This window comes from Tricharina praecox, assembly GCF_024521635.1.
Source record: "Tricharina praecox strain CBS 144465 chromosome Unknown BZA05scaffold_1, whole genome shotgun sequence".
NCBI classification, from domain to species: domain Eukaryota; kingdom Fungi; phylum Ascomycota; class Pezizomycetes; order Pezizales; family Pyronemataceae; genus Tricharina; species Tricharina praecox.
Genome location: NW_026250403.1, coordinates 2,692,406 through 2,711,698, shown reverse-complemented (window position 1 = coordinate 2,711,698; position 19,293 = coordinate 2,692,406). Strand labels below are relative to the sequence as shown.

General features: G+C 53.3%; 7 protein-coding genes across 7 annotated transcripts; 5 read left to right on the top strand and 2 right to left on the bottom strand.

The window, feature by feature from the left end:
* Window positions 1-168: 168 nt before the first annotated feature.
* Window positions 169-870, top strand: BZA05DRAFT_440702 (uncharacterized protein; the record flags this gene model as incomplete). Its single annotated transcript, XM_051486621.1, has 4 exons — window positions 169-345; window positions 408-506; window positions 574-789; window positions 856-870. The coding sequence occupies 4 exons, from the start codon at window positions 169-171 to the stop codon at window positions 868-870; spliced, it is 507 nt and encodes a 168-aa protein (XP_051344699.1).
* Window positions 871-1,473: 603 nt separating this feature from the next.
* Window positions 1,474-3,585, top strand: BZA05DRAFT_383327 (P-loop containing nucleoside triphosphate hydrolase protein). Its single transcript, XM_051482206.1, has 6 exons — window positions 1,474-1,810; window positions 1,902-2,008; window positions 2,059-2,066; window positions 2,124-2,353; window positions 2,420-3,174; window positions 3,229-3,585. The coding sequence occupies exons 1-6, from the start codon at window positions 1,716-1,718 to the stop codon at window positions 3,351-3,353; spliced, it is 1,320 nt and encodes a 439-aa protein (XP_051344698.1). The 5' UTR covers window positions 1,474-1,715; the 3' UTR covers window positions 3,354-3,585.
* A 183-nt stretch (window positions 3,586-3,768) lies between these two features.
* Window positions 3,769-6,525, top strand: BZA05DRAFT_21324 (succinate dehydrogenase subunit A). The gene is made up of 5 exons (XM_051479628.1): window positions 3,769-4,085; window positions 4,233-4,287; window positions 4,358-4,434; window positions 4,498-4,803; window positions 4,855-6,525. The coding sequence occupies exons 1-5, from the start codon at window positions 4,044-4,046 to the stop codon at window positions 6,319-6,321; spliced, it is 1,947 nt and encodes a 648-aa protein (XP_051344697.1). The 5' UTR covers window positions 3,769-4,043; the 3' UTR covers window positions 6,322-6,525.
* Window positions 6,526-6,729: 204 nt separating this feature from the next.
* Window positions 6,730-7,621, bottom strand: BZA05DRAFT_330147 (FRG1-like family-domain-containing protein; the record flags this gene model as incomplete). The annotated part of the gene is made up of 2 exons (XM_051480520.1): window positions 6,730-7,382; window positions 7,450-7,621. 2 exons carry the CDS (start codon window positions 7,619-7,621, stop codon window positions 6,730-6,732), a joined length of 825 nt encoding a protein of 274 aa, XP_051344696.1.
* Window positions 7,622-7,825: 204 nt separating this feature from the next.
* On the bottom strand, window positions 7,826-9,442 carry BZA05DRAFT_383323 (uncharacterized protein). The gene has a single exon (XM_051482205.1). The coding sequence runs from the start codon at window positions 9,127-9,129 to the stop codon at window positions 8,143-8,145; it is 987 nt and encodes a 328-aa protein (XP_051344695.1). The 5' UTR covers window positions 9,130-9,442; the 3' UTR covers window positions 7,826-8,142.
* Window positions 9,443-10,891: 1,449 nt separating this feature from the next.
* On the top strand, window positions 10,892-12,427 carry BZA05DRAFT_451192 (uncharacterized protein; the record flags this gene model as incomplete). Its single annotated transcript, XM_051487433.1, has 4 exons — window positions 10,892-10,918; window positions 10,968-11,030; window positions 11,486-11,555; window positions 11,668-12,427. The coding sequence occupies 4 exons, from the start codon at window positions 10,892-10,894 to the stop codon at window positions 12,156-12,158; spliced, it is 651 nt and encodes a 216-aa protein (XP_051344694.1). The 3' UTR covers window positions 12,159-12,427.
* A 2,665-nt stretch (window positions 12,428-15,092) lies between these two features.
* On the top strand, window positions 15,093-17,025 carry BZA05DRAFT_451176 (uncharacterized protein; the record flags this gene model as incomplete). Its single annotated transcript, XM_051487432.1, has 5 exons — window positions 15,093-15,374; window positions 15,449-15,512; window positions 15,582-16,134; window positions 16,191-16,284; window positions 16,373-17,025. 5 exons carry the CDS (start codon window positions 15,093-15,095, stop codon window positions 16,940-16,942), a joined length of 1,563 nt encoding a protein of 520 aa, XP_051344693.1. The 3' UTR covers window positions 16,943-17,025.
* Window positions 17,026-19,293: the final 2,268 nt, after the last annotated feature.

The window sequence follows — 19,293 nt, the reverse complement described above, 5'->3', positions numbered from 1 at the left end:
AGGCTCACCTCCACCCAACTAGCCGAAAGAACGACGACGATAACATAACTATCGCCCAAACACCACCAACGAAACAGTAACTCCCCGAACTCTATTCACATGGTACTCTCCTTCCCGTTGATGCAATAGCTATCCGGTACGTCGGATCTCTGACGTGCCGCCCCACAGATGTTCGCCCAACGACTGGTCGCTTCGGCACGGCCGCTTGTCCGACAAGCCCGCGTCATCCCCGTCTCCACCACTGCCTCTCGCTCGTTCATCGTCGGCTTCCCCAGAAAACCTACCACCGAGCCTATGGACCCGGTCTACTACCCGAGCTTCGACGATACGGTTGACCCTGGAATGGTTGGTGCACCCGGAGAATGTACGACATTGACGACTTGCCCAGTAGCTAACTGGGCGGGCAGAATGGAGGATACGTCAACCCTCCTCCCGAGAAGCGCCAGTTCAGGGACCCATACGCCGACTGGTGGGACAAGCAGGAGCGCCGCAACTACGGAGAGCCGGTACGCTCCACAGCCACATCTGATTGCTTGCGTAGCGATGCCGGACACATCTAACGGAGTTCCATAGCTTCACGAGGATAACGATATCTTGGGTCGTTTCTCTCCCGAGGAGTACACCTGGGTCACCCCCGGAAAGGGAGCTTTGCAGATCGGAGTCTTCGTTGCGACCGTGTTCTCGTTCATGGGCGTCGTCTACATGTTTTACCCCGACAAGCCCGCTGTTCCCAGGACCTTTCCCCATGCTGGGTTGGAGAAGGCTCTTGGTGGCCCTAGGGCTCTCCCGGTAGGCTACCTTATCGCTCTGTGTGCCCGGCGTGATATCGGGGCTGTGGCTGACTATACGGTCAAGGCGGCAGCAGAGTAATCGACCTACGGCGGGGCAAGAACCCTCCTATCGGAAGGTTTCCATGGATGGAGTGTATATAATCTCTTCCGATCGTCAAGCAATTCGTAGCAATACCTCCATTCTAGACAGCCCGAACAAGTACATAACTCTTCATACGGCTCGTAGACGTCATCTTTCTATGTTGCGAACTATCACTCGCGAGCCAACCCCGCCTTCGATCCAATTACGTTCCGCTACTATTCATTGGGACCCGGCCTTGACAGCTACGCAAACCCCCAGACGCCGATTCCCTTCGAGCACCATGCCGTGTGCGCTAGACGAGTTATGTTAAGGGTAGTACCAAGTAGGGTGTTTTGGAGAAGAGGGAGGCTACGATGCGCCGCTACAGCGCACAACTGACAACTCGAGCCTCTTCGGAGGCTCATTCTCAAAAATTGCGAGGCTACAGGTATTTGGACTGTCATTTCTGTTTCTGGGGGCTTGATGGCGGAATATCTTTGCCAAATGCAGTATTGTAGATATCTCCACCTCTACCAGCCATAACCTTAGGGTTCCAAGCTGTATGAGTTATCAATCAATCGAATTATCACTCGTGGAGCGCATGTGACTTGGTATTCTGACAGCCTGCGTTGTTTTCTGAATGCGGCTCTGCGGCGGCGTCATGCAACCCAGTAGCTCACCATCCGCCACTTTTGGCAAGCAACGAGCGAGCTCTCGAGCACCCAACCCTTCATCAACATCCATCTACACCCCATCCGTTAAGACTCCGGTGTTCCTCTTACGAACTGCAGCACTACCCGCTCGCATCACCTTACCAATAAACAACCACTCTCCGTCGATACTTCCCTTACAGGGCCGCCATCATGCCTAGCGCCACGGGTCAAAACTGGGAGAAGTACCAGAAGAAGTTCGCCGACGACGAAGAGGAAGAAAAGAAGATTGTACCGCTATCCGAAGAGTATGTTTTCTATATCGGTGTATCTGTCGACAGGCAGATTTAGATGGAAGCTTGAGATGAAATGTGTGACTGACGACTGGTTTCGCGACAGTGATATCCAAGTTCTCAAGACCTACGGTGCAGCTCCATACGCTGCTAAGATCAAGGGATTGGAGAAGGAGCTCAAGGATGTTCAGCAGAGGGTGAACGAGAAGATTGGTATGACCCCCGTGGATGTACGTTTCCTTGTCGATGCTAACATTATATAGGTGTCAAGGTATTCAACAATCATTTCGCGCTGTGCTTGCGGCATAACTGTTGACACCCGTGATAGGAATCAGATACAGGCCTAGCACCGCCACATCTGTGGGACATCGCCGCCGATAAGCAGAGGATGCAGGAGGAGCAGCCGCTGCAGGTCGCCCGATGCACCAAGATCATCCAAAGCGCAGACGATCCAGAGAAGGCGAAATATGTCATCAATGTCAAGCAGATCGCCAAGTTTGTCGTGAACCTTGGAGAGCGTGTTTCGCCAACGGATATCGAGGAGGGTATGCGAGTAGGGTGAGTACTCCGAAAAGGTCTTGGGATCACTCGAGAAGTAGTCGCTGACAGCTGTGGATGTTACAGAGTCGACCGCCAAAAGTACCAGATCCTCCTACCTCTACCGCCTAGAATCGATCCCTCGGTCACGATGATGACGGTCGAAGAGAAGCCCGATGTTACGTACGGAGATGTCGGTGGTTGCAAAGAGCAGATTGAGAAGCTTCGTGAGGTTGTCGAGCTGCCTCTTCTCTCGCCGGAACGATTTGTGAACCTTGGTATCGATCCGCCAAAGGGTATTCTGTTGTACGGACCTCCTGGAACGGGAAAGACCCTGTGCGCTCGTGCCGTCGCCAACCGTACCGATGCCACCTTCATCCGTGTTATCGGTTCCGAGCTTGTCCAGAAGTATGTCGGAGAAGGTGCCCGCATGGTTCGTGAGTTGTTCGAGATGGCCCGCACGAAGAAGGCGTGTATCATCTTCTTCGATGAGATCGACGCTATTGGAGGTGCCCGTTTCGACGACGGTGCTGGAGGTGACAACGAGGTTCAGCGAACCATGTTGGAGCTCATCACACAATTGGACGGTTTCGACCCACGAGGAAACATTAAGGTCATGTTTGCTACCAACAGACCCAGCACCCTGGATCCTGCCCTGCTCCGACCTGGACGTATTGACCGAAAGGTCGAGTTCAGTTTGCCGGATCTGGAGGGTAGGGCGAACGTGTTGAGAATCCACGCCAAGAGCATGAGCGTGGAGAGGGACATTCGATGGGAGTTGATTTCGCGTCTGTGCCCGAACAGCACAGGTGCCGAGCTGAGGAGTGTCTGCACGGAAGCCGGTACGTTTTATGTATTTCAGCCGTATTCATGAATCATCACTAACTGATCTATAGGTATGTTTGCCATTCGCGCGCGACGAAAGGTGGCGAATGAGAAGGACTTCCTTGCAGCTGTTGAGAAGGTCATCAAGGGCAACCTCAAGTTCAGCTCTACCGCAAGGTACATGCAGTACAATTAGGTGGGATTCTTGCTGCGTAGGGACTGGTCGGATACTATTGGGTTGTGTAAATTACCTGGTTACAGTAGAAGATGTGGAAATAATTGCTTTGTCCCGATCAACGTTGATTCTCGTGTCTGGAATCTGGATGCTTGCTTGGCTTTACCGTTGTGTCATGTGAATCTTTCAATCTCTCCAATTTTTCGTTTCTTCGTTATACAAAGTTACTAATCTCAACAGCCGTAGATGCCGGCGAGAGTGATGTATTGACTGGCATCGTGTCGGCGTGTGTAAATCGAGAGCCGCGATTCGGATGGTGAATCATTATATCCAGCCCTGGTCACTCTGGTTGATTACCCATGTTCCGTTGACGGAATTGACCTCGGAGAAACTGTCAGACGGCTCTGTAAAGTAGAAGCCGTGATTGGCGGACTCGGGTTAGTCATGCGGCTTGGTATGGTTTTCCCGGTAGGCGCATGGATTTGTGCTTTGCTGCTTGCGGTCATCCTCGGCAATCGGAGGCTTCGAGACACCTGCTATTGGGCTTTTGGCTACCTCCGCCTCCGCCTTCTCCCGCCCACACCAAGAGACAACTTCAACCCACCAGACTCAACTCCCTCTCCACTCCGCGCCACTTCTCTACATCTCACCCTCCCGCCATTCCACCATACCGGGTTCTGTCGCAACCGAATCCAAGCATTTTGATCCACCATGTCTTCGTTTGCCCTGCGGAGACTTGTCTCGTCGTCTCGCGTGAGTGCTTTCCCCATACGTCCGAAGAACCCCGCTAGGCGCCGAGAAGGAGGGGAGAACGGAGAAACACAATGTTTCTCGGCGATGATGGCGGTTGACAAGGCGCAAGCAAGAAGTGAATGGCGGGGCTAATACGATGCGCTATAGATTTCCCCCGCTCTGAGAGTGTCGGTGCGATCATTTCACTCAACAAAACCTGCTGGTGCGTATCTTTCGGTGGTCATCGCTTTGCTCTCAGTAATGATCGCTGACATGATTCTCCGGTGCTGCAGCGAAGATATGGGCTCCTACAAATAGCCTGCGAGCAAAGGAGGCAACTTCTCATGTTTCCAACAAATACCCCGTCATTGTACGGCAACCCAGCACAATTGGTCCCTCTCTCACAAGCTTCCGCTGACTGGCTTTACAACAGGACCATGAGTACGATGCCATCGTTGTCGGAGCCGGAGGTGCAGGTCTGCGCGCGGCTTTCGGTTTGGCCGAGGCTGGTTTCAACACTGCTTGTATTTCCAAGCTCTTCCCGACTCGTTCGCACACCGTTGCTGCTCAGGGTGGTATCAATGCTGCGCTCGGAAACATGCACGAGGACAACTGGCGGTGGCACATGTACGACACTGTGAAAGGTTCGGACTGGCTCGGTGACCAGGACGCTATTCACTACATGACCCGTGAGGCGCCGGCGTCGATCATTGAGTTGGAAAACTACGGTTGTCCTTTCGTAAGTCACCGGACAATATGTGTGGGATTCTTGGGCTGACATTGAAACTAGTCGCGAACGGAGGACGGCAAGATCTACCAGCGGGCGTTTGGTGGTCAATCGCAGAACTTCGGAAAGGGTGGACAGGCCTACAGGTGCTGTGCTGCCGCTGACCGAACTGGACACGCGCTTCTCCACACCCTCTACGGTCAATCGCTACGCCACAACACCAACTACTTCATTGAGTTCTTCGTCATGGACCTGCTGATGGAGGACGGTGTTTGCAAGGGTGTGATCGCTTACAACCAGGAAGATGGTACCCTTCACCGTTTCCGCGCCCACAAGACCGTTCTTGCTACCGGAGGATACGGACGAGCCTACTTCTCCTGCACTTCGGCCCACACCTGTACCGGTGACGGTATGGCCATGGTCGCTCGTGCCGGTCTCCCCAACCAGGATTTGGAATTCGTTCAGTTCCACCCTACCGGTATTTACGGTGCTGGATGCTTGATCACTGAGGGTGCCCGTGGAGAGGGTGGATACCTGCTCAACTCTGAGGGAGAACGGTTCATGGAGCGTTACGCTCCTACCGCTAAAGATCTTGCTTCCCGTGACGTCGTCTCGCGTTCCATGACTTTGGAGATCCGTGAGGGCCGTGGTGTCGGTGCCGACAAGGACCACATCTACCTGCAGCTGTCGCACTTGCCAGCTGAGGTTCTCCACGAGCGTCTGCCCGGTATTTCGGAAACCGCCTCTATCTTCTCTGGAGTTGATGTCACCAAGTCTCCTATCCCTGTTCTGCCGACTGTCCACTACAACATGGGTGGCATCCCCACTCGTTACACTGGAGAGGTTCTCACTGTCGACGAGAACGGAAACGACCAGGTTGTTCCCGGACTCTTCGCTGCCGGTGAAGCCGCTTGTGTGTCTGTCCACGGTGCCAACCGTCTCGGAGCCAACTCTCTTCTGGATCTGGTCGTCTTCGGGCGTGCCGTCGCCCACACCATCCGCGACACTCTTACCCCCGGCACACCCCTCCCGGCAGCCAGCGCTGACATCGGTGCCGAGTCGATCGCTCACCTCGACAAGATCCGCAACGCTTCTGGGCCCAAGAGCACCGCTGAGATCCGTCTGGCTATGCAGAAGACTATGCAGACTGATGTCTCTGTCTTCCGTACTCAGGAGTCGCTCGACGAGGGTGTTGAGAAGATCATCAAGGTGGATCAGACTTACGGCGATATCGGAATCAAGGACCGCAGCATGATCTGGAACTCTGACTTGGTAGAGGCTCTCGAGCTCGGTAACCTGTTGACCTGCGCCACTCAGACCGCCACATCTGCCTCCGCCCGTAAGGAATCTCGTGGAGCACACGCCCGCGAGGACTACCCCGACCGTGACGACGAGAACTGGATGAAGCACACCCTCTCATGGCAGAAGAAGCCCCATGGAGAGGTCAAGTTGGGATACCGTGCTGTGCAGGCTAACACCCTTGACGAGAATGAGTGCAAGGCCGTGCCTCCGTTCAAGCGTGTGTACTAAGCGTGTACTTTTCATTTGTAATCTTGGTGTTGGTTGGATTGTTTAATGCCGTTGGGTGGAGGAATGGATTTACGAGGGTTCGACGGCTCTGTATGATTCTTTTGGGCAGGGACATTGCGTTGCTAGGTGTGGGAAAAAACGCTGTGCTCATAAAAAGGGTTCAAGCGTGGGGCGGGTTTTCATTGGCTTCTGGCTGGCTTTATTTTTTTCTTGTTTTTTGTCGACTTCATTTACTTTGAGCACTTATTCCGTTTCATTTCGGCCAGAAACCAATCTTTCAATAGATCAATCTACAGGAAGGACTAGTTGAGTGTATATCTACGAAATGATATACTCCAGAGGGATCTGCTGCTCTTCGTTCGTTCGTTCATTATTTTACATTCAATGCCAGGCGTCCTCCCGCCATAGCTAATACGCAAATTTATCATGCTTGCCATGCTTGACCCTGATATCTAGCAGTGCCTCATGGAACCCGCCCTCCTTCCTCGCCTTTCTCAGCTTCTTGACCTGCTCATCATCCAAACTCACCCCCACCAGCTCCTCCAGCTCCTTCTTAGTCACGCGGTCTTTAATCTTCCCCGCATCCCCTCCGCCAGCCTTCACCTTCACCTTATTCCTCTTCTGCAGTCTCACCGTCCACGTCTCCCTAAACCCCACATCCTCCCGATCCCCCCTAACAACAGTCCCCTTCCCCTCCTTCTCCTCGACGCCTATGAAGCCGCCCCTAACAGTCTGCCACGCCCAGCGCCCACTCCCGGGCTGCGGGATAGGAACCCACTCCTCCTCCGCCGAGATAGCTTCCCTGGTAGCCGACAGAACGCCATGCGCGTCGCAGCCAAGGTATTTCCCCGTGTGCGCGCGTAACGAGTACTTGGGCGTTGTGCTGCCGTAGATCTTGGCGCACACCCACACCTGCTGTACTTGCGCGGGTTCGGCGGTCGACAGGTTCTCGCCTTCGATCTCGGATAGCGCGGAGCCGAAGACCGCACCCGTCGCGTCTGAGGAGAGCGCGCTGGGTGGTGTCGTCGCGATGCAGAAGAGGAGGGGGCCCGTGAAGTCCTCTGGTATGCGTCAGAACTCCCGTATAACACCGTAGGGAGAGAAGGGGGAGAGGAGGGAGGTAGCTACCTAATGCTTCCGAATCGATCCAGCCCTCGTCGTCGGAGTCGTACGCTTTCTTGCTCAGCGCGGTCGAGGGCTTGTTCATGCCTGTGTCGTCGCCCGAGTCGGCGCCTTCTGCGGCGACGCGCTTCCGCCTTTTGGGCTTCTTGTCGCCTTTGAATCGAAGTGCTTTGGGCATTGTGGTGTTTTCGGTGGTGGTCGTTGTGGGTGAGGTGGAAGCTGGTGCCGCGGAACTGGCAGCTCTACCTATGAGAGTTAGCTGGGATGACGGATTACTAAGATACTCATGGACCGTAACTCGGCTGCGTTTGGGCAGCAACGACCATCCATGGGCAATAATTGCCAACACTTATCACATGCCCTCATCATCGGGCATCCGTCACATGGAGAGAAAAAGCGTTTCACTATTTCCTGGCGCAAGTTTCAACAGACAGAAAAAAGGGTTTCACTATTTTGCGGCGCAAGTTTCAAATTTTATCCAAACAAATCCCCACACCGAATCAAATTCCGCCCACAACGCCGCGATATAAAACACAAGGGGCCCAGCCAGCCTTCCCACCAATCTACCTTTGTACCAGGAACGTTTTGGAACCTTCATCCAAGACTATCAAACAGATATAAAAATGAGCCCGGAAATCAAACACCGTTAGTTGACCGAAAGAAAATGAAAACGAAATCTACAAAAAAGTGGGTTCCAAACTAGGCGCGGAAACGGTATGCGACGCGGGTAGGCGCCGCCGTGGCCTTGGGATGGTAGAGCCCATCGTCGAAGGTCTTGGCTCCGCCGGTGGGGCGGTACAGGCCATCGTTGAAAGTGTTCGTCGCCGCAGGTGCAGTCTCCGCCGGGGCAGTCTCCACAGGGGCGGTGGGAGAATCGGCGGGGATGGTAGGCTCCGGGGTGGGAATGATGAAGGTGGGGACGACACTGGTTGGCGAGGGCTCAGTGGCGGTCTCGGCAGGCGCGGTAGCGGTGGGGGCATCAGCTGAAGACGAGTCATCGGCCGGGGGAGCTGGAGAACCACCGGAGGCACAGCTGCCAACCGGGGGGCTGGACTTGGTGCTCTTCCTCTCGACGTCCTCGCCAGGGTTGGGGATCTCGAGGTCACCAGTTCCCTCGGCGTTGCTGGTGCATCCGTTACCAGCGTTGGCAACGAACATATCCGGGAGAGCGCTCAAGCCACTGCCGCCACCGCTGATGGTAACAGCCGCACAGTTCATGTACATCTCGCGATTGCCGACCTGGTTGAACCAGGACCAAGCAAGGATTGCTTCTCCAGACTTCGCTTCAGCGGGCACAGTGAATCCCAAAGGTGCACCGGCGGCAGGACAGTCTCCGATGAAAGTCTTCATGACCTTCCACGAGGACCCACCATCCTCCGAGAGTGAAACCTGGCAGGACCCGCCGTTGTGACGGGCTCCACCCGCAACGGTGATTGACTGCGTGCTACCGGCCGTATAATCCGCGACTGAAGCGCCCGCGGCGGTGCCGATGAGATTCAAATGACCGCGGCAAGGGAAGTCGCTGCCGTCCGAGGCGAGGGGTGCGTCGATGTTGACATCTACTGCGGCGGTGAACTTGTTCTCTGATGCGCCGAGCGCCGGAGGGTTCGACATATGCATGTGCCCATTGACACTGGCGGCGGCGGCCAATAGGACGGAGATGAGGGTAGCCTTTGAAAACATCATATTTTTCCTTTTCTTTCTGACTGATGAAGTTTGTATGTGTTTTGTCCGAAACCGAAGAGAGAGAGAGTATTGGATGATTTTCCTTTTAAATGCAGTGAAAGAAGAGGAGGGAGTGTGTTGGAAACCAGTTCCTAAAAAGATACAGAGAAGAGGAAGGAAAACGAGAACGTTCCAGACGAAGCGAGTACTGGAGGCCGAATTGAATGATTGTAAGTTGGAATATGGAAGCACTCAAGCTGATGGGCGAGGGCCTCATATATAGGTTCGACATGAGCTGAGTAGGGGCAATAGGAGAAGAATGTGTGTTCACAACCATAGGGCGTGCACGCCCAATTGATTTAGAAGTTGCAGCTCGAGACGGCTCATGATCGCTCGACCAGTGGCGTTGAGGAATCCAGCAAAACCCGCGTAGGTTCGAGCGTCAACATGAAACTTTGGCGGTCCCTGGGCTGGTGCATAGCAGGAGCGGTTATCGGAAGGGATAACATTCTCAGCGGCAGGTACCCTCTAGTTACCCCTGGTGGTAACCAATCGGTTGGGTCGGCGCCCACACCTAAGCGCCCCAGTAGTGCGTCTGTAAGGTAGATCCCTCCGATCCGCTCGGAAGGCTTAGCCATGGAGAAACAGCGTGCGTTTGAGATGGCAAATTATTTACGTGCGCTCCATCCCTGGCATCGGCGTGTTACTGGGTGACAGTCGGTGTCGGCCCCCCAGGAACGTAGCATGTGGAAGCCCCTGGGCACGCAGTCGTTGGCAGCTCGCATCGCCCAAAAAAAGGCCCGGTGCCCGCCTACGTACCTGCCTAAACACAAACCCCCTTAAGCTTGTCCTCACGGATATTTCAGGTCGATCCCTCGCCTTCAGCTACACATCTGGCCTACCGGATCTGCGATCTAATTGGCACGGGCGCCACTAACTACACACAGTCGAGTGACGAGTGATGATCGACATCTTACGCACTAACTTTAAGGGATATGGCGGTCAGTGGCCGGTCCTCAAACGCAGATGAGACGGATTGACGAGGTCTGCCCCTCCGAGGAATGGATCCCTAGGAGCTCCAGCCACTTTAGCCAGCCACAGCCGCTCTTGTAATTGCACTGCCACACTGCCATCTTCATGTGCCAGCTACCGAACCGCCACTTTTATGTGGAATTCTGAATTCTTGGTTACAGAGTGAAAGCGAATGACCAGTAACCATACCTCGAGGCGTGAAGCCGGCAGCTGGGACGGCTGGACGGCAAATGCTAGAAAGATGGTTCGTCGAGAAGCGAGATCCTGTTCATTCTCATGGGACCCCAGCGTCCAGAACTGCGTTTTTCGATCACAACTTGACATGTATCAAAATTGGAATTCATCGAGAGCATACCGACGCCGCAATCTACATTCACGAAGAAATTGCTCCGTTGAGAAAATATACCAACGCTCAATGTACGTCAGCAATGGCGTTGACTTCAGACTTAGAAGTGCAATTCGGCGACAAGCCCCACGCTGCCATGCAGCTACTCATGGGACGAATTCGCACCTATTGAGGATTTGTGCAGATAGAACCCTCCGCACAGCTCATTCACCGGAATACCTACCTAGGGGATGTCGAATAGCGAACATCGACTTCCGCTTTTACTTCTGCTCCCACGCCGGCCTACAGGTTCCGAAAAAACACCAAAATGATTTCCACAATCTCCATAGAGGTCGGATATATATACGCAAGAATAACAAGCTTACATTATCATCATTCTAAGTTATTTCCCCTCTACCGTGCGCAATGCTCAGCCACGGTTTCGAGATCATGGTCAGGTGAACTTTGGAATTTCATTCCCAGGTTGCGCTGCAGGTGGCAGCTGGGCCAACCCCGGCGTCGCAAGAATGCGAGCGCAGGATCGCAGATGGCCGCAGATGACCCAGTAAGTTCTGTTTGATAGGACGTCACTTAGATGGGCTGGTCCTTGGGCATGAGGAATGATGGATGGGACGGTCATCCCACCCTATGCCAGCCATGGTCCAAGGGACTATTTCGTCCAGTCAAATATGTACAGCCATCTGCGTTCCGGGTCGTAACCATTGCTTGCAATGCTTAGGGACACGGGTACCTTCCACACAACCACGGTCCTGTCGGGCACTTGCAGGAACAGGGGCAAATAAATAAGCACTCCTACATGCACGCCACGAGACACCACCAAGTCACCGATAGCGAGGAAGTTCCCCAGTACTGAGGGAGGACAAAATAACGCGACCCAGACAGGGGTGTTTTCCGTACAGCGCCACATCAGAAGTCATGTCCACCACACCATTTTCCGCGACGGCGACGTGATGTTTTGATTTTGGTGTAGTGGACATAACTTCTGATGTGGCGCTGTAGAGAGGTTGTATGCCAACGGAACCTGTATGCCATGAGAATGCCCAGACAAATACGGAGACGCTAGTAGATGGTTCGTGTGTGTATTTCTTTTTTTCTTTTCTTTTTTTCTAGGTTTTTCATTTTTTTCAGGGGGAGCTTCACTCAGCGGGCAATAGGCATCTAGCTACCTATGTAGATGGTAGATACACTGTTCTGTAGCAGCGAGAGAGTTCAGCGAATGGCGAATGGCAATAAGGTTCTGTCAGTGGTTGTCGGCAATGCGGTTGCTGGGGATGATGAAGTTGAGCTGGGAGAGGGAGCGGCGAGGATCTCGGGGGAGGAGGAGCTTTCTGGCGGCGAAGGGGGTTCACAAGTTGTCGGGGAGGAGCTTGCTGGGGGTGATGAGCTAGGAGGGGAAGCGGCGAGGGTCTCCGGGGAGGAGGAGCTTGCTGGAGGCGATAGGGTGATGAAGACTTTCGGAAATAGCGAGTTCCCAGCCAACAACCAGATTGCAACCGGCGATGACAACACCATATCAGCTTCAGGAAACAGCAATTCACCGTTCGAACGCGAAAACCTGCCCGAGTATATTCGGTTTCAAGAGGGTTTACAAGCGTACCTGCGAGGTGGCGTACCATCGAAGAAGGGAGCTGCAGTGATAGCAATGATGGCAGAGTCTACCTTTGTACATTGATCACTTGGACGAAGAACAAAGGCAGACTACGAGAAGGCCTGTCGGCTGATGTTGGAAGGAGAGAAAGAAACTCTGATTTGGCGTTGTGAGATTCTGCAGCAAGCTGGATTTCCACAGACCCTGAGAGATGTTCGAGATATGGCCCAAACCATTTTACGGAAACGAGTCCCAGCAGCAACCATCAGCCCTCGATGGATTGACAGATATTTTTACAATCAACATCCAGAGACGAAGGTCAGGTGGAGTCAACAGCTCGATAGAATCCGGGCACATCATGGCAACAAATGTTTTGCGTTGGATTTGTTCTTTTCAAATGTACCGTTTACCACCGTTCTTCCTTCTACATAATTATCTTTGGCGAAATAATCGATGGCTGACTTTCAGTGACTTAATAGATGCGAGATTTAGTTGCCGAGTTCGAGGTCATTCCCAAGAATACATACGACTTCGACGAAACCGGATTTGTGATGGGAAATATACAGTCACAACGTGTACTAGATGTGATCTGGCACCCTCGCAATACGAAAGGACGCCCTTTTCCTCCGGATTTGAAGGAGTTTCAACTGCCTACTGCTACACGGATCCAAGATGGTTCACGCGAGTTTGCGACTATGATATGTTGCATTTGTGCAGACGGCACTTATCTTCCATCAGCGGTTATCATGAAGGGCCAGGGACTACAGGACACATGGTTTCAGAACCTCGATGGAGTTCCTCGCGATGTTCTATTCGGCGTATCGCCCAATGGCTGGACAGATAACGGCAAGGCTCTTGCTTGGTTGCAACACAATTTCGGCCCCGAATATCCGTCGGAGAAGAAAGCTGCTGGCAAGTGGCGGATGCTTATCTTCGATGGGCATATATCTCATGTCAACCGCGAATTCCTGTCGACTTGTCTTGATTACAAAGTTCTGCCTGTGTGTCTTCCTCCCCACACCACCCATTTCTCTCAACCCCTTGATGTTGCCCTCTTCGCACCTTTAAAGGCTGCATATTCCGATGTCCTACGGCGCCATACCGAATCTGGAGAGCATGGTATTTGGAAAGGAAACTTCTATCGTTTTCTGCTGGAAGCAGAGAAGATAGCATTTACATCGGAGAATATCCGCAGTGGGTTCTGGTGGACCGGCCTAGTCCCTTTGGATTTCGAGGTTCTTCAAAGAACTCTTGACATTGAAAAACCAACAGCCACCCAAGCCAGTGTTGAGTTGCCATCTCAGCTATCGACTTCCTCTCCGATTCGTTCACTATCATCTCTTTCTGCGGCCGAGGTCTTCGCAATTTCCACCTCTCGGGATCATCGAGAATTCCACTAACTCCGCGAATCCCTTGAATTGGGTCTGAAAAGCAACAGTCCACGTTCATGGAGGCTTCGCCATGGTTTCAGCAAAGTTTCAAAAGCTCACATAGTGAAACTTCACCATTGCGACGATTTGGAGTAGAGATTTGAGGCTGGAGCCAAGCGGGAGTCAGCTAGAAAACAACAAAAACCGCGAAAACGGCGAAGAATTCCAGATGAGAGCCGACAATTTACGTCTGTCCAACAGATAGACGAGTATGAGGAATATCTAGCACGTACGACAGAATGTTCGCCTTGCAAGGCTCGCAAGGATGCAGGAAAAAGCTGATGAGCTGGCCAACCGGGTGAAGGAGTTAACAGCAAAGAAAGAGAAATATATGGGAATGGAGAAGGATGGAAAACGGCTGCCAGCCACTTTGAAGTCAGTTGCTCGGTTGCAAGAGGAGGAAAAAAGGGAGATAAGCCGCCTGCAAACATTGAGAGACGACATTAGTCGTTTGGAAGAAACTCTGGAAGAGGGAAGTGGTAGTGGGTCGGAGGACGGGCAGGAGGATGACTGAAAGACTTGGAGATGGAGTATTTAAATCTTAATACGAGTTGTTTTTATTGAAGTTTTCACAATAGCTGAAACGGCCTACATCTGAGGATTAATCTGACTTTGTACTTGACTTAGTTAGAGCAAAACTGGTTGAGTTCGGGGGGATTTTGTAAGAAGGACTCCATGCGCGGGCAGCCGAATCGCCGCCGCGACGAAGCCGAATATTTTATATCATCAAATATCACTCGCGCTAAGCATCTTCAAGCCTCTTCAGAGTACGCTAGCTAAAGAGGGTTGGGTTCATTCTGTTGACATACAGGTTCCGTTGGCATACAACCTCTCTACGGAAAACACCCCTGTCTGGGTCGCATTGTTTTGTCCCCCCTCAGTACATACGAGTGCGCAGTAAGCGGGGTTGACGGTTGACCCCTCCATGGGATTTTTTTGAGTCGACCCCATCAAATGTATTGACATCGTTATTCTGTTAACTCGGTGAGTTCAGCACGAGTGTCTACAACGTCCCATTCACTCTGCCGTTCACCCACCTAGCACAAGTGTCTGCAGTGTCCCATTCACTTTCCCATTCACTCACCCAGTACGATCAAAGTTCTCTCAACACTTAAATCCCACCCATACATGCAGCGCATGTGGCCGCGGTTCATAATGTTGGACGAAGCGGATGAGGCTGGTCGACAAAATTTCGCCGTTGTTGATACTGTTATGTATACGACGGCACAGAAGCACAACCCTACTTATCATGACAACTCTATACATTCACAACCTATCATTGCGCCATTGTTACAATTTTTCGGTGACTGGTCCCTTACGCGGGATTCCGATATGTATGTAGGCTCCAAAATCACGGATTCACGAATCACGGCAGATAAGTCACGGGTATCCGCCGCAAGATTCCCGAATTCCCGAATTCCAGAGCTCGAATCGCCTGGAACCCCCCACTATTCTCGCCGGTCCGAAAAAATTGGAGAATTTTTTTTGCAGTGCAAGCATGATACTAAATTGTCCTTGATATGTAGACGAACCGCTTCCCCCGCCCGCTCTTCGTTCTTCTTCAAATCACTCCGATCGGTATCAAATCATGTCCTTCACAGCCCACGCAGACGACAACGTCGACGCCCACAACGAGCTGCTCTCTGGCGGTCACGGGAGTCTAAACCCGGCGTGGATCGAAACGGTGAAAACCGCTCCGATTTTTACCTCGCTGGCAGGAAAGGAGATTGACCTCGACGACGAGCTCCCCGGATACCAAGAGTTCGCGCTGCTCGGCCGGCAGGTGGAGGTTTTGGACCCCGAGGCGGGAAGAACTACGCCGCACGATGTGGCTTTGGATGGGAGGTTGTTTTTGAATGGGAATGCTCCGGTATGTGGTCTACTCCAGGGTAGTGGTCAGATCTATGTACAGGTATAGATGGCTAAAGTGAAGTACATATAAAGTTGTCTGCATTCATCTGCGGCGTGCAAGGCTCGGGCAAGAGCAATACTCTTTCGTGCATGCTGGGTATGTACACACATACATACGTTGCACCTGTTTGAAATGAAAGCCAGTCTCACTGACGGACCACTCCAGAGAACTTCCTGCTCTCTGACCCCTCCATCGGCGAGCTGCCTGCTCCATTGACAGGCCTCGTCTTCCACTACGACAAACACTTACAAAAGCCGTGCGAGGCAGCGTATCTAGCCTCACGGATCCCCGTGACGGTCCTCGTCGCGCCCTCCTCATTCACGCGGGCGACAAAGCTGTACCCCTTGATCCCAGGCGCCAATGAGCGGCTCACGATCCGGCCGCTGCGGTTCCGTGAGAGTGATCTGGACGTGACGCGGATGCTCACGCTGATGGCGGTGGACCTTTCTGACGATAAGCCGCCGCTGTACATGGAAGTCGTCAGGAAGATTCTAAGGGCTATGGCTAATACCGCCACGGGATTTAATTATAAATCTTTCAAACTGTTGCTCAAAAATGTCGATTTGACACCGCAGCAGCGATCCCCGTTGAATCTGAGGCTCGAGATTTTGGAGAGCTTCATGGCGACCAATGCGGCGGAGAAGCAGGTCGACTTGTGGTCCGTCACGCCGGGACATCTGACTATCATTGATCTGAGTGATCCTTTTGTGGATGAATCGTACGTACATACGCACGTTTCCTGGGGGGTTTTACGGTGGGATTAATGGGACATAGCACGGCGTGTTCACTATTCGATATTTGCCTGCACCTCTTCCTCGACCGCCCGGTCACCACCGGCAAAGTCATAGCAGTGGATGAAGCCCACAAGGTACGCACATACGTTCACGTTGCTACCGAACTCCTCCAGGCCGATGTACCTACGCACGGCACCTAATAACCGAGTGGGAGAACTACAGTACATGCTAGGCAGCGCCTCCGCGCAGCGATTTACGGACACGCTCTTGAGCACCATCCGGCTGCAGCGGCACTTAGGGACACGGGTGGTGATATCTACGCAGGAGCCTACAATCTCGTCGAAGCTTTTGGATCTCTGCAGCTTCACCATCGTCCACCGCTTTTCGTCGCCCGAGTGGCTTTCGTTCCTAAAGGCTCACATCGCCGCCGCAGAACAGGACGGAAGGGCCGGCGGTGGCGGCTTGATGACCCGCGTGGTCGGACTGGACTGCGGTGAGGCATTCGTCTTTGCGCCCAGTGGGCTCGTGGCCGCAAAGGAAGTGGCGGTAAAGCCCCCTGCTGGCGGGAATAGTGAAGGTGTGCGTGAGGAGATGGTGGCGGACGAGATGTTTTGGGGAAAGGTGCGGCCTACGCTTCAGGACTTGACGGAAAAGTTGGGCGACATGAAGGTCTCTGGCATCGCCGGCTGCGGGAAGGCAAAGATAGAGAAGATAGGCGTTCGCTACATGAGGGTGAGGATCAGGAAGAGGGTCACGGAGGATGGCGGGAGGAGCTTGTTGGCTATGGATTAGCTGGGCGGTGCGGGTGGACGGGTGACAGGGGGTGACTAACGAGAATATATATTGGGTCTTACAAGTGTGTCTGCTCTGGAGTGCTCAGTGCTCAGGCTGCCAGTGATGTAGAGTTTTGCACATGCTTCTCCTGCCGCTCGGTTGAAGGGGCCGAGAGACGAGTAGCTAGCGAGCGCCGTACCTGCTGCTGCTGCTGCTGCTGCTGCGCTTGCTGCATCTCCGATCGACAGGAGTGCAGTGAGCCTTGGGTGCGCTCACATCGCTTACTGACATCGGACGAATGGCAGGCGGAGCTACAGATGTAGTACCGTAGGTACCTACATACGCATCGGCCAGGCCGTTAATCGCAAGCCACATCGTTCTACAGACCTTTGTACGAGAAGTGGGGGTCGGCAGGGCTGAGAGTCTGAGACTTGCAATCGATATCTAGCCACGGCGCATTGACGGCGGACGTCCCGGCTACCTAGCCGACTGCCCAGGTGCATAATATATCCATCTATATCTATATTCCTCCCGAATCGACAGGGTCTGCGGGGCAGCGGCTCTACCAACCAAGCGATTCTCCTCGGGTGTCCACTGCCCAGCGACTCCCCTCCAGCCTGAGCTGTTGCCTGGCGCCGTACGCCAAGCGCCTACCTATTTACAGCCACATGGAACCGGCGTATAACTCATGTTATGATCGAGCTTCGAAGCGAGGAACGTCCGTTATCTACATACCTACAGACTCTAGGTAGGTGCTCCTGCATTGGCGCAGGAAGACGACCTACGGTACCTAAGCGACTGCTCTCAGAATATTGATGTCGTGTGGGGTAACAAGTACCAACCATACCAGCAATGTATATTGCCTATAGTTGTGCGTGCGGAGTGCGGGGGGCGGGGTGCCGTGAGCAACCGATGGGCTACTACTATATAATACGTAGGCCATGCACGTGGGGGACACAGAACTCGAGATGTTCGTAAAGTGTACATGGTCAGTGACAGATATTACGGCTACAGATCCGACAACGGCCTCCTGCCTCTTTTGAGACACGGTCCGCAGGCTGTATACTCTATAGCTACCCCGCTCTGTTGGTGCTATCGTGAGCAATGGTCCATGGGCGGAGTGTATAGTAACCAGAGCTCGCCGTGTGCCTCTCTCGTGTCGACATGTCGAGTTCTGGGGGGAGTATTGGTCGGCCGAGGCATTCCCGTCGTGTGGAAAGAATCTCTGCTCTGGTGGTGGTGGCAACACCGTGGGAGCTGTGTGCTATGAACTGAGCTGTGTGCTGAGCTGTGAACTGACGATGTTGGAGCTCAAGCCTCAAGCGGAAAATTAGAGTAGTGGGCCCTTCCCCCTTTGGGTATTAAGCACCGATGGCCATGCAGGTTCCAGAGTCATCTGGTTGGTTTGAACGAATTTTCTGACATCTCGTACCCCCGGACTGCTTCCAATTCTAGGCCGATCTTGTTCCCCACACCCCCCACACACCTTCCAGGCCTTCCCCCTCCCCACCCCAGCGAATGCGGGGCGCGGGGTCCCCGCGTAGCCTGGCATATAAAGCACTCTCACCAGCCATCGGACCATCCTTTCCTCGGCATCACAAGCTGTCTCGAGTCTCCCTTCTGCTTCTCGACGGAATCTCTCTCGCCTCGCCTCGCCAAACGAACTCGGTTGATGTGTAGATACTTCCTACCCACGTACTTCCTACTATTCCCGCCTGAACGGCTCAGCTAGGTATTTACCCCAGACTACTAGATCGCTACCTACATACCCCATACCCCGCCGGCAACCCCCGGGATTCCTTGGCCGGGAGTATGTTAGCAGAAGGTGGTTTAACGAGGGGGCCCCCTGAAGATCGAATTCCGGATAACTACCCGCCCAACTACTCTATGTACGTGCGTACGTATGATAGTACCCACGGTCCCTTGATAGCAGGCACCGATGGCTACTCTGAACTCTGGACTCGCGGGAGAAAAAAATGTTTGTCATCAGCAGTTGGAAATACCTACCTGGACGGAACAATACGAATACGAATTACGGCTTCCGCTTCGAATGGGCGGTACTCTCTTTGGATTGATGGCCTCGAGATACCTTGGATTCATGACCGTGCGGGCTTGGGCATGTGTTTGGGCAATGGGGGCTATCCGGGGTCCTTTGAGGAGGAGGATAAGGAGGGTAAAGGGATTGCGGAGGAGAGGTACAGCTCGGCAGCGGGCTGAAAGAAAGGGTGTGGAGTATAGGACGACGTCAGCCACTATAGCATACACAAAGTCCCCTTTTTGCGCATTGCTCATATAGGTATCCCTCCGGCATATATCGGCAACCCCGTCGTCGGTACCGGGAGGCAAGTCATCCGGACAGGTAGCTAACG